Source organism: Lampris incognitus, chromosome 21, assembly GCF_029633865.1.
Source record: "Lampris incognitus isolate fLamInc1 chromosome 21, fLamInc1.hap2, whole genome shotgun sequence".
Taxonomy (NCBI): Eukaryota; Metazoa; Chordata; class Actinopteri; order Lampriformes; family Lampridae; genus Lampris; species Lampris incognitus.
Genome location: NC_079231.1, coordinates 24,083,115 through 24,097,311, shown reverse-complemented (window position 1 = coordinate 24,097,311; position 14,197 = coordinate 24,083,115). Strand labels below are relative to the sequence as shown.

At 46.1% G+C, this 14,197-nt stretch overlaps 1 protein-coding gene across 1 annotated transcript in view; it reads left to right on the top strand.

Moving 5' to 3' along the window:
• The window catches only part of dgkza (diacylglycerol kinase, zeta a), a 118,804-nt gene that overhangs the window by 53,642 nt on the left and 50,965 nt on the right, over positions 1-14,197 (top strand). Inside the window, exons 10-18 of the mRNA XM_056301116.1 lie at positions 436-534; positions 2,528-2,610; positions 8,844-8,904; positions 11,702-11,815; positions 12,040-12,177; positions 12,530-12,608; positions 13,357-13,412; positions 13,556-13,618; positions 13,845-13,918. Coding sequence (XP_056157091.1) covers positions 436-534; positions 2,528-2,610; positions 8,844-8,904; positions 11,702-11,815; positions 12,040-12,177; positions 12,530-12,608; positions 13,357-13,412; positions 13,556-13,618; positions 13,845-13,918 — 767 coding nt within the window. The remainder of the gene's footprint in view (positions 1-435; positions 535-2,527; positions 2,611-8,843; positions 8,905-11,701; positions 11,816-12,039; positions 12,178-12,529; positions 12,609-13,356; positions 13,413-13,555; positions 13,619-13,844; positions 13,919-14,197) is intronic.

Sequence of the window (14,197 nt, the reverse complement as noted above, 5' to 3'; positions counted from 1 at the left end):
TGTTACCTCCGGCTTAGTTGGGTGTCCCTACAGACACAATTGTCCGTGTGTCCTGGTCGCTTCACTAGTGCCTCTTCTGCTTGGTTGGGGCACCTGTTCGGGGGGGGGGGGGGGGGGGACTGGGGTGAATAGCATGATCCTCCCACGTGCTACGTCCCCCTGGTGAAACTCCTCACTGTCAGGTGAAAAGAAGCGGCTGGTGACTCCACATGTATGGGAGGAGGCATGTGGTAGTCTGCAGCCCTCCCCGGATCGGCAGAGGGGGTGGAGCAGAGACCGGGACTACTCAGGAGAGTGGGGTAATTGGCCAAGTACAATTGGGAGAAAAAAGGGGGGCGGGGGGGGGCAATTAAGAAGAAATAGCGAACAACACTGTAAAGAGAATTGCTGTGACACTGCTGGCCTGCATCACTTCCTCCTGTCTCCTCTTCACAGGAAGGACGGGTGTGGAAACCCTTTATAATCCGACCGATCCCCTCACCTCTGATGAAACCGCTGCTGGTGTTTGTCAACCCCAAGAGTGGAGGAAACCAGGTGTTCATGACTCGTTCCAGAGTTTCTCTATAAGTAGAACCCTATTCAGAACTTGTGTTCGCATGAGAATAAGGGAGAACATGGCTGGTCATGGGGCGGGGCGGGGCGGGGCGGGGGGGGGGGCAGCTACAGCTGAACACACAAGCGGCCGGTAAAACCGGCCGTGGTGTGGCTCAAGAAGGGCAAAGAAGCTGACAGCATGAATCTGAGCCAGGATTAATTTGAACCATCCATGTTCGCCATCCTGTTCCCGGGAGGGCTCAAACCTGCACACTAGTAAGTCGAGTTGTGTCGTAAAAGCCCCGCCATGTTCTACATCTCTACACACAGTATACATTAATGTCATGTAAACCCGTCTTTACCTTGGTCATGGTAGAGAAGCCAAATCTGGTTTGTGATGAGTCAACTGCAAGCGCACAACGACTGAAACCCATGTAGTGTGTTTTTAACAACACAACAACGACTGAAACCCATGTAGTGTGTTTTTAACAACACAACAACGACTGAAACCCAAGTAGTGTGTTTTTAACAACACAACAACGACTGAAACCCAAGTAGTGTGTTTTTAACAACACAACAACGACTGAAACCCATGTAGTGTGTTTTTAACAACACAACGACTGAAACCCATGTAGTGTGTTTTTAACAACACAACAATGACTGAAACCCATGTAGTGTGTTTTTAACAACACAACAACGACTGAAACCCAAGTAGTGTGTTTTTAACAACACAACAACGACTGAAACCCAAGTAGTGTGTTTTTAACAACACAACAACGACTGAAACCCAAGTAGTGTGTTTTTAACAACACAACAACGACTGAAACCCAAGTAGTGTGTTTTTAACAACACAACAACGACTGAAACCCAAGTAGTGTGTTTTTAACAACACAACAACGACTGAAACCCATGTAGTGTGTTTTTAACAACACAACGACTGAAACCCATGTAGTGTGTTTTTAACAACACAACAATGACTGAAACCCATGTAGTGTGTTTTTAACAACACAACAACGACTGAAACCCAAGTAGTGTGTTTTTAACAACACAACAACGACTGAAACCCAAGTAGTGTGTTTTTAACAACACAACGACTGAAACCCAAGTAGTGTGTTTTTAACAACACAACAACGACTGAAACCCATGTAGTGTGTTTTTAACAACACAACAACGACTGAAACCCATGTAGTGTGTTTTTAACAACACAACAACGACTGAAACCCATGTAGTGTGTTTTTAACAACACAACAACGACTGAAACCCATGTAGCGTGTTTTTAACAACACAACGACTGAAACCCATGTAGTGTGTTTTTAACAACACAACAACGACTGAAACCCATGTAGCGTGTTTTTAACAACACAACGACTGAAACCCATGTAGTGTGTTTTTAACAACACAACAATGACTGAAACCCATGTAGTGTGTTTTTAACAACACAACAACGACTGAAACCCATGTAGTGTGTTTTTAACAACACAACAACGACTGAAACCCATGTAGTGTGTTTTTAACAACACAACGACTGAAACCCATGTAGTGTGTTTTTAACAACACAACGACTGAAACCCATGTAGTGTGTTTTTAACAACACAACAACGACTGAAACCCATGTAGTGTGTTTTTAACAACACAACAACGACTGAAACCCATGTAGTGTGTTTTTAACAACACAACAACGACTGAAACCCATGTAGTGTGTTTTTAACAACACAACAACGACTGAAACCCAAGTAGTGTGTTTTTAACAACACAACAACGACTGAAACCCATGTAGTGTGTTTTTAACAACACAACAACGACTGAAACCCATGTAGTGTGTTTTTAGGATCCCTGATGTACATGATATCAACATGATGGATTATAAGTCTCATCATATGACTGAACATGTGTGTCATTTTTATCCCCGCGTTACTTTTTAACGTTGTGGGACTGAGTAGTCCTCTGCAGGTCAGTGTCCTGTTTTCTAACCGTCCATCTGTGTCTGAACCAGGGGGCCAAGATCCTCCAGACCTTCATGTGGTATCTAAACCCCAGACAGGTGTTTGACCTGAGCCAGGGAGGGCCTAAGGAGGGGTGAGGACACACACACACACACACACACACACACAGCACACACACACACACACAGCACACATAATAGGCAAAGTAAAGACACGAGGATGACTGAGTGCATGTACTCACATGTACAAGGCATGCAAGCACTGACATCCAAGCACTATATAAATATGATGATGGTGATGATTATTATTATTATTATCCATGCAAGTAAAGAAATATCTAAATACACACACATAATTTTTCAGTTGAACATGTTAAAGAACACATAAGCAATAAAAACGAAGTCGTCATCAACATATAAGTGATGAATAAGCAACTTGAATAATACTGATCATGTTCAAAAGGGGTAAGAAGAAGTTGAGAACTTCTCTAGTTCTACCCCTTTATACTGTTCATGATTGCATGATGCATTGATAATAGATAATAACTGATAATGGAAAATGAAAGTTCCATTTACAGCCAACAGTGTCCTTGTTGTTTTAGATTAGATCAGATTAGATTAGATCAGACTAGATCAGACTAGATCAGATTAGATTAGATCAGACTAGGTTATATTAGATCAGATTAGATTAGATTAGATCAGATTAGATTGATTTATTAGCCACACCACCAAGGCTGGTGGAATTTGTTTTCGGTACAGCATGTTAAACTCTGCAGCACAATACATATATGGACAACAGCAGACACCACATATCATGAGCAATACAGTCACAATAGCAGAAACAAACATTACGCACAACAGTTAGCGTAGTATGGTGGTATGCTTGCCAGTGGTGTGTGAGGGGGGTCTGTAGGGAGGAATTCAGAGTCCTGATGGGTAGGGGACAAAAAACTGCCAAGTGTTTAGTCTTAGTGGACTGTAGCGCCTCCCTGAGGGAAGGAGCTGGAAGAGGTGATAAGCAGGATGTGAGGGGTCGGAGGTGATCTTCTTTACTCGCTTTACAGTCCGGTTAGTATGTAGAGATTCAATTGAGGGGAGTGGGTTGCCTATGATTTTGGATGCCTTCTTGACAATCCACTGCACTTTTTTTCTGTGTTTGACTGTCCGTGCCAGCGTACCATACTGTAATAAAATGATACTGTAAGACTGTAATACTATAACACTGTAATAGAAGATGTTATGATGGACTCGATACTGGCTGAGTAAAACAGAACGAGCAGTTGATGTTTGATCCAGTATTTTTAAGCTGCCTAAGAAAGTAAAGTCGTTGTTGAGTTTTTGCCATGTTGTGTTCAGTGTTAATTTTCCACTTTAGGTTATTGCTGACGAATGTTCCAAGGAATTTAAAAGAGTCGCTGGTGGTGATGGGGTCTCTGTTCAGTTGTATGGGTGTTTTGGGAATCGGTATTCATCGGAAGTCAATAATGAGTTCTTGGGTTTTGGCTGTATTAAGCAGAAGGTCGTTGTTTGCACACCAAGTGACAGCTTGGTCTACTGCAGTGCGGTACTGGGTTTCATCATTGTTGGAGATGAGGCATACAATGGTTGTGTCGATCTCAGTCGACTCAAACAAATCAACCCATTTGGACAAAAACAAAAAACAACAAAAAAACTGGTCACTGGTCCATCTCATCTGTTTCCAGCTCATCTCTGCAGTTATTCCACAAACCAACTCCGCTGATGTTTTGCATCTGTCCCTATTGGTGTTTTTTTAATAAACAGGTTGCTTTCAAACGGTGTTTACTTTCAGTTGGAGCAACCCTTGGATACTAATAAGTAATTGTTGATTTATTACTCTGTATAAAATTGACTGGTTTTAAAATCAACCAGATATTTAGATTTTAGTGCTTTCAGTTTGATAAAAAGTGGAAGTGTTGATTCTCTCAGTGGTTTTATTTATAATTCCTGTAGCTCTTTTTTGGAGAATAAAGATGGGATCTGGGCCTTTTTAGTCTGTGTTTCCCGTCACTTCCACACCGTAGGTAATGTATGGGAGAATGAAGGAACAGTACAATGTATAAAGGGAAGCTTGATTTAGTAGATCTTTACTGTGTTCAGTATTGCAGTTGATTTGGATATTTTAGCTTTAATTTATGTGTAGCTTCCAACTAAATGTGTTGTCTATTCATACTCTGAGAGATTTAATTTCACATACTTTTTCAACTTCTTTGTCATTTATCATGAGTTTCTTGTCTGAATTGGTAGATCGAGTCCCAAAGATTATAATTTTTTTTTTGTTGCTTAAATTCAGTGTTAGTTTGTTTGCGTCAAACCAACTCTTCATCCTGCTCAATTTCTTTTCCACTCTATCCAAGAGTTGTTCTAAGTTGACTCCGTAGCAGAGTAAGTTTGTATCATCTGTGAATAGAATGGTTTTCAGGGTTTTTCATACTCCACATATATTGTTTATGTACAATATGAACAGCAGTGGTCCCAACACTGAGCCCTGGAGCACCCCACACCTAACTTTCAGTAATCATGATTTGAAGTTTTGTATTTTGACATGTTGATACCTATTCTGTAGGTAACTGGATGACCAGGATAGTGCTATCCCTCTGATATCATATCTTTTTTATTTCTAAATTAATAACTCATGATCTACAGTGTCAAATGCTTTTTCTTGTTAGTCCAGAAATATCCCTACTACATATTCTTTTTTTTTCTATTGCCTTTGTAATTTCTTCTACAAAGTCTATCAGTGTAAATGAAGTTGTGCTGTTAGCTCTAGAACCATACTGTTGTTCATACAGTACATTATGTTTTCTGATAAAATCATCTAGTCTTGTACATCATATTTTTTTGGTATTTTAGAGTACTGTGAAAGCAGGGGAACAGGGCTGTAGTTTGAGACATGTTTGTCCCCAGCTTTATATTTTGTATGACTTAAGCTGTTTTCATTTGTCGTGGGAATGTAGAGACTGGTTACAGATATGTGTCAGGGGTTTTACTTTGCATTACAATAAGTGCATTATTTAACGTAGGAAATCAGGAGAAGTACTAGTCATCAGAGGTCATAGGTGCATCTAAACAAGAATCTAAGAGCAAAACCAGTGCCAAAGCAAAAGCGCAAGAAAGAGATTTTTTTTTACGAGTTAATACAATAAGTGCTAAGAACAAGTAACAGGGTAGTAGTTCTTGAAGAGGTGAGTTTTCAACCTGCGCCGGAAGATGGGCAGCAACTCTGCTGTCCTGACATCAGTGGGGAGTTCATTCCACCACTGTGGGGCCTGGACAGAAAAAGGCCATGACCGGGTCGATCAGCAGCAGGGGCCTCTGAGCGACAGGGCAACCAGGCGTCCCGAGGCAGCAGAGCGAAATGGTCGGGCCGGGGTGTAGGGCTTGACCATGGCCTGGAGATAGGAAGGAGCTGTTCCTTTCACTGCCCTGTAGGCAAGCACCAGAGTCTTAAACTGGATGCGAGCAGCTACTGGGAGCCAGTGTAGGGACATGAGAAGGGGAGTTGTTTGGGAGAACTTAGGGCGGTTTAACGCCAGACAAGCTGCAGCTTTCTGAACGAGCTCCAGAGGTCTGATGGCTGACGCCATGGCGCCAGCAGGGAGGGAGTTGCCGTAGTCCAGCCGGGAGAGGACCAGAGCCTGGATGAGCACCTGTGCCATCTCGTCAGTGAGGAATGGGTGAATCCTCATGATGTTATAGAGGAGAAATCTGCAGGAGCGAGCAACCGATGCAACGTTTTCAGCAAACGACAGTTGGTCGTCCAGGATCACACCCAGATTCCTCACAGTCCAAGCTGGCGTCACCACGGTGTTGTCAATGGTGATGGCCAGGTCTCAGTGCGGGCAACCTTTCCGCGGGAGTAACATCAGCTCTGTCTTGTCCAGATTGAGCTTCAGGTGGTGTGTCGCCATCCACTCTGAGATGTCAGTCAAGCATGCAGCAATGCGTGTCTCTACTTGTGTGTCAGAGGGAGGAAAGGTCCAGATCAGCTGGGTGTCATCGGCATAACAATGGTAAGAGAAGTCATGCGAGTGAATAACAGAACTCAGGGATGTCGTGTACAGAGAGAAAAGGAGAAGTCCCAGAACTGAACCCTGTGGAACGCCTGTAGTCAGTCTGTGAGGCTCCGACACAGATCCCCTCCATGTCACCTGGTAGGAGCGACTCGTCAGGTAGGATGCAAACATTGAGAGTGCAGAGCCTGTGACACCCAGCCCCTCGAGGGTAGAGAGGAGGATCTGGTGGTTCACTGTGTCGAACGCAGCTGACAGGTCCAGGAGTATCAGGACAGAGGAGAGAGAGTTTGCTCTCGCAGAGTGCAGCGATTCTGTCACTGCAAGGAGGGCCGTCTATGTCGAGTGACCCACCCTGAACCCAGACTGGCTGGGGTCCAGGTGGTTGTTCTGGTGGAGGTACAAAGAAAGTTGGTTGAAGACAGCATGCTCAAAAGTTTGGATAGAAAGGGTAGAAGGGAAACCAGTCTATAGTTTTTGACGTCAGAGGGGTTAAGTGATGGTTTCTTGAGAAGGGGGGTGACTAGCAGTCTTGAAGGCAGATGGAAAGCATCCTGCCTGGAGGGAGGTGTTGATGAGGTGGGTTGGAAAGGGAAGGAGTTCAGGCACTATAGACTGAAGAAGAGGGGAGGGGACCGGGTCAAGGGAGCATGTGGCGGGGCGACTGGATGTGATGAGGTTTAGGACCTTGTTGGGGGAGAGGGGAGTGAGGTGGGATAGGGTGGGACGTGGAGAGGTGAGGTGAGGGAGGGTGCAGAGGGTGGGATAGTGCAAGCAGCACTAACTGGGTGGTGAGAAAAGGAGGATCTGATGTCGTTTACCTTCTTGTCAAAGAAGTTAGCGAAGTCATCAGGGAAAAGGGAGGAAGTAGGAGGAGGAGGTGGGGGTTGAAGAAGTCTAGAGAAGGTTTCAAAGAGTTTCTTAGGATTAGAAACTCTCAATAATATTTTTAACTGTGGACATGTCGGCACTGCTCCGGTCTGTGGACTTCTTGCTCTTGAGTTTTTTTTTTTACAGTGTCAATCATTTCTTTTTCATCAGTCCCTCTTATAAATATTGTTTCTTTAACATATATGTTTTTACTTTCTACACCATCACTACAGCCGGTCTTTGCATCTCCCCGGCCAAACCAGGCCCGACACCGGCAAAAACTTCATTGAGCTCATCTGCAGCTGAAGTCATGTCAGTAGTGGTTGTGTTGTTTTTTGTCAGGGAATGGTTGGGGTATCGTACCTTCCCTGTTACATTTTTAATAGTGCCATTCAATATTTTCCATGTATTTTTAATTTTGTTTTTGTTTTTCTCCAGTAATTTACTGTAGTATTCCTTTTTACTGCTTCTTATAATTTGTGTTAGCTTGTTTTTATATATCTTATATGTGTTCGGCCTCTGCTGTACTTTTCTTTAAGAATTCCTTGTATAATTAACTTTTTCCTCTTGCATGTGTTTAATATTCCCTTAGTTAGCCACGGTTTCTCATTATATTTTTGTTGCACTACTCTCTTTACCTAGAGGACAGTATTTTTCACAGAGAGCAGTTGTTTTGGATTTTTCCGTTTTTCTCACCATTTGTACCCGTCCAATTACCCCACTCTTTCGAGTCGTCCTGGTCTCTGCTCCACCCCCTCTGCTGATCCAGGGAGGGCTGCAGACTACCACATGCCTCCTCCGATACATGTGAAGTCACCAGCCGCTTCTTTTCACCTGACAGTGAGGAGTTTCACCAGGGGGATGTAGCACGTGGGAGGATCACGCTATTCCCGCCCGTTCCCCCTCCCCCCGACCGACCAGAGGAGGCGCTAGTATAGCAACCAGGACACATACCCACATTCGGCTTCCCACCTGCAGACACGGCCAATTGTGTCTGTAGGGACCCCTGACCAAGCCGGAGGTAACACGGGGATTCGAACCAACGATCCCCGTGTTGGTAGGCAACAGAATAGACCACCACGCCACCCGGATGCTCCTTCTCTTGTCTAACTTTCTAAGCAGGACGTACATAGGGGGCTGTAGGAATCATTCAGTGAAGGGGATTTTGGTTTGTTTTGATCCAATAGCCTCAGCATTCTGCAGCTTCTCCTGAAGGATCCAGAGTTTGGCCAATAAGTTGCCACGGCGGCGTGCCTTGCTTAACAGCGAGGCAGCATCATGAGAGCGAAAGCTAAGCTAAATGTTGGCAGGCTACTACTTATCTTGCTTGATGAGACTGGCCCGAGGCGGACTGTTTGCCTCGGAAACCACTGACTGAAACCTTTGAAGATAATCGTGTTAACTTTGTGTGTGTGTTTGTGTGTTTGTGTGTGTGTGTGTGTGTGTGTGTGTGTTTTCCCCCCTAGCCTGGAGCTGTACCGTAAAGTCCACAATCTTAGAATTCTGGCATGCGGAGGAGATGGAACAGTAAGTGTTACCACAGACACACACAAACATGTTAACGCACAACTATGCACACACACACATGTGAGTTCTGGAGTGCCGTTTGACTCTGACACAGGAAATGTAACACTGAGCGTAGACACGAAGTGAACACAGCATGTGTACTGTTACATGAATCACTAGCAGTTATGTAGTGCTGCCAGAGCAGCCTGTCGTGGTACAATGTGTGTAGATGTGTAAAATGTGTGTAGATGTGTAAGTTACAGGTTACAGTTATGGGGCGGCATGGCTGAGGAGGTAGAGCGGGTCGTCTAGTAATCAGATGGTCACTGGTTTGATCTCCACCTCCTGCAGAGAGTGTGTCGAAGTGTCCTTCAGCAAGACACTGAACCCTTTTTTTGTCTCCGTTTTGCTCCCATTTGTACTTGGCCAATTACCCCACTCTTCCGGTCTCTGCTCCACCTCCTCTGCTGATCCGGGGAGGGCTGCAGACTACTACATGCCTCCTCCGGTACATGTGGAGTTACCAGCCGCTTCTTTTCACCTGACAGTGAGGAGTTTCACCAGGGCGACTTAGCACGTAGGAGGATCATGCTATTCCCCCCAGTTCCCCCTCAACCAGAGGAGGCGCTAGTACAGCAACTAGGACACATACCCACATCTGGCTTCCCACCCGCAGACACAGCCAATTGTCTGTAGAGATGCCTGACCAAATCGGAGGTAATACGGGAATTTGAACTGGCGATCCCCGTGTTGGTAGGCGATGGAATAGACCTCTACGGTACCCAGACGCCCTTTAAGTATACCTTTTTGTTGTGTATTGTGACGGCTGGGGTCTTCACGGTAAACACGTTAGTTCAGCGCTGTTCCAGCTGATCCAACTGATCCACCTGTTCCCAATGCTGTGTGCGCACTCTTCCCCCACTACGCTTATCACTGAAGATCTCCGTCCTTACACTTCTACAGGACGATACAGATGGGTGCCTCCACCTTAGGCACACCGTGACACACAAAACCTTGATAAATCATGATGTACTAACATACCTGGATCACACATGCTGCCTCCAAGATCATCCACCCTCCTATACCCCACCTTCCAGAAATGACCCACAGAGCCATCACACAGCTTGATCATCCACCCCCCCTACCTCCCAGACATGACCCACAGAGCCGTCACACACCGTGATCATTACCCCCCTACACCCCACCTCCCAGACATGACCCACAGTGCCATCACACGCCTCGCACTCACAACAGTGAATGACACCAATCGGTCCTCAGTCCACACTTACCACTACTGCCGTCAGGCTGCAGATGCAGGACTCTGACATGGAGAAGTGCTTCTGTGGCAGAGGTTTTGTCCCTTCTGCCACAGCAGCACTAAACAAACCGCCTCGCTGACCTAGTGTTGACCAGACTCATCTGTGACTGTGAATGAATGTTGTGTGTTTATGTATCTGTATGTATAGCTGTATGCTGCGGTGTGGTTATCAGCATGTGTCTGTGCATGTAGTGGCTGTGACAACACATTTCCTGCAGGACAGTAAAGACTACACCTACATCTATCTGTCTGTTCCAATCAAGCAGAAATCTACCCAAACTTAAGCTGCTGAAGGAGCTTGACGGGGTTATTTCCAGAGTAATAATATTATATTTTCTTTGCAATGGACTAAAGGGTATGTAGAAATTGTGTGTACACGTGTGGTGTTTGACCAAGACAAGGGAGAAGATGCCCTGTCTAGACTGCTTGAGGAGGAACAAAGTGTGCATGCAACCAGAAAAAAAAAAACGTCTTTTTTGCCCGAGGAAGATCTGATAGATCGAAAGTTGCCGTGTTAAGAGAAATAAAACGAATATTCAGTGTGCAGACTTCACTCTTCACTCTTGGGTAAGGGTGAAGGTTAGGCAGATTCGGTTATCAGAATCAGAATCAGGAACACTTTATTTAAAATGAAATATCGTAACGAACTATTTCCTCCAGCCCACAGCAGTGCCACACAAAGACAAACACACATATCCAAAAACTACAAGAACACATATATCCAAACTAACACATATATCCAAACTGAACAACAAAAATCACTGTCCAGAGAATGAACGCCAGCCAGGTTGACTGTTGGAACTGCCAGTCTGCATCGGCTAGCAGCTAGCTTAGCCTGCCCTGCTTCCACGTCCTGTCAGACCGCCCTTGGTGTTTCCTCTTCGGGCACAGCTGCGGTCAGGGCCGTAGTCCCTGGACCCACAGGGCACAGCAGACCAAACTCTCCCTGCCGATCCAACGCCAGCTCTCCCAGCCAGACACCTTCGACACACCTCCCCGCACTCCACACGACGACACTAAAAACACAGTCAAGGGTAGGCGAGGCCGCCGCCAGACCGTCCTCGGTGTTGTCGAAACAGACGGTCTGCAATTACCTTAGCCTGTCCCGCTTCTTCGTCCTGTCAGACCGTCCTCGGTGCTACCTCTTCTGGCGCAGCTCCAGGCAGGGCCATGGTCCCTAGGCCCACCAGATGCAGCAGACCAAGCTCCCCCAGCCAGACACCTTCTACACACCTCCCCGCACTCCGCACGACGACAATAAAAATACACTCAGGGTTAGGTGAGGCTGCTGCCAAACCGCTCTTGGTGTTATTGGAACTGCTGGTCTACATGGGCTAGCAGTTAGCTTAGCCTACCCCGCTTCCGTGTTCTGTTAGTTATGTTATGATGTTAGCTGTTATGATGGTTAAGGTCAGGGTTAAGGGCTAGAGAATGAATGTAGTCAATGAGGGGTCCCCACAAGTATAGGGTGACGTGGTGTGGTTGTGTGTGTGTGTTTAGGTGGGCTGGATCTTGTCTTGCCTCGATGAACTGGCGTTGAACCCTCAGCCTCCTGTTGCTGTATTACCACTGGGGACAGGAAATGACCTTGCAAGGACCCTCAACTGGGGAGGGGTGGGTATACACACACACACACACACACACACACACACACACACACACACACACACACACACACTAACACACACTTACTACAGGTTACATTGTTTTATTCTTTGACTCTCCAAATGAACCAGTGGTTAATTGGTTAATTGCCACTTAGTAAGTGATCATTTATTCATGACAGAATAAATGATCCAGGTACGAATGCCTTCCAACCACTTCTGCTGGTCTTCCAGGGCTACACGGACGAGCCTTTGTCCAAAATCCTGTCTCATGTGGAGGAGGGGACTGTGGTCCAGCTGGACAGATGGAACCTGCAGATTGAGCCACACCGTGATGCCGGGCCAGACCAGGATGAACAACAAACCGACAAGGTGGGTACCAGCACACACACAAACAGACCTACACCATGATGTTTTTGCATATCTGAGTTTGTTCACATTACGTTTTAGTTAGTCTGTCGAGCCAAAACCTCATGGAGCCTGGCTTATTTTATTTTTATAGGAGACTTGAACCACATTCACATGCAGTTTGTTATCCAATTTACATCACATTTCTGTAGATGTGTCTCAGTTTGACTGCTTAGGTTGCATCACAAGTGTGTTAACAGCCCCCCCCCCCCCCAACGTTCTGCACCTTCATCACAACGGAGAGAGACTTGATGGCAAGGCACTGATGTGTGTGTGTGTGTGTGTGTGTGTGTGTGTGTGTGTGTGCTCTCCTCAGCTTCCTCTAGATGTGTTTAACAACTACTTCAGTCTCGGGTTCGATGCCCATGTGACGCTGGGGTTCCATGAGTCAAGAGGTATCAACAGTATGATCAGTCAACATCCTGTGGTGAAGAATTGGGAAACGGGGACGTCCGGGTGGCGTGGCGGTCTATTCCGTCGCCTACCGACACAGGGATCGCCTGTTCTTTTTCTTTTCTTGTTTTTTCCCCCCTATTCTCCCCAATTGTATCCGTCCAATTACCCCACTCTTCCGAGCCATCCAGGTCTCTGCGCCACTGATCCGGGGAGGGCTGCAGACTACCACATGCCTCCTCCGATACATGTGGAGTCACCAGCTGCTTCTTTTCACCTGACAGCGAGGTGTTTCACCAGGGGGACATAGTGCGTGGGAGGATGACGCTATTCCCTCCAGCCCCCCCCCCCCCCCCCCGAACAGGCGCCCCGACCGACCAGACGAGGCGCTAGTGCAGTGACCAGGACACATACCCACATCTGGCTTCCCACCCGCAGACATGGCCAATTGGGTCTGTAGGGACGCCCAACCAAGCCGGATGTAACATGGGGATTCAAACTGGCGATCCCCCGTGTTGGAAGGCAACAGAATAGACCACTTTGCCATTCGGACGCCCTGGTTTTATGATTTACATTCATATCAAAAATAGACTGCTCCATTCATGTTCTCTCCCTGTCTTCATGTTGCATTCTGTCTTTCTACAACATCTTTATCTGTCCTTACGCCCCCCCACCCCTCCCCCTCGGTCTCTGTCTTTTCTGTCTTCATGTCTCTCCTCGTCTCTGTGTCTGTGCCGTCCCATCTTGCAGAAGCCAACCCCGAGAAGTTCAACAGTCGTTTTAGGAATAAGATGTTCTATGCTGGGGTGAGTGGATATTTGCAGCATTTATTGCAGTTTTTGTGCATAAATCCTGCCGTGTCCACAGTGTTGAATTGTTTTTTTGTGTTTGTTTCACTGTTTATAAGCCTAACTGTTTCAGTTCATGTGTCCGTCTGTCTCCAATACAGACTGCTTTCTCAGATTTCCTGATGGGAAGTTCCAAAGACCTGTCCAAACATATCAAAGTAGTGGTAAGCATCTACCGCTCAACCAGTCCCTCACCCACGCAGTCTGACAGACTGTCAAGTCAACCAGTTACTCTCCCAATGTCCACTTCTTTTTACTTCCTGTTTCTGCTTCTCTCTCTCTCTCTCTCTCTCTCTCTCTCTCTCTCTCTCTCTCTCTCTCTCTCTCTCTCTCTCTCTCTCTCTCTCTCTCTCTCTCTCTCTCTCTGTCTGTATCTCTCTCTCTGTCTAGTGTGATGGGACAGATTTAACTTCGAAGGTGCAGGACTTGAAGCTTCAGTGTCTCGTTTTTCTCAACATTCCCAGGTCAGTTAGCCAGATCTCTCACTGCCTCTCTCTTTCCCTTCCTCTATCTTCTAAATGTCCTTTATCTAGGCATTAAAGCTGAAATCTGCAGCTTTCCTCCCCTACTGTATCATCATTTCATCCATCTGGCTCATGGAGTGATGTTACATAATGCTGACCGTCTTCCTTAGGACGGATGGATATGCATACATTAGACTGCCTGCCTTAGCTTTGGTCATGGGATGCCATCCTTATAAGGGTGCAGAATATTTTATTGGTGAGCTGATGGCACACCAGTCA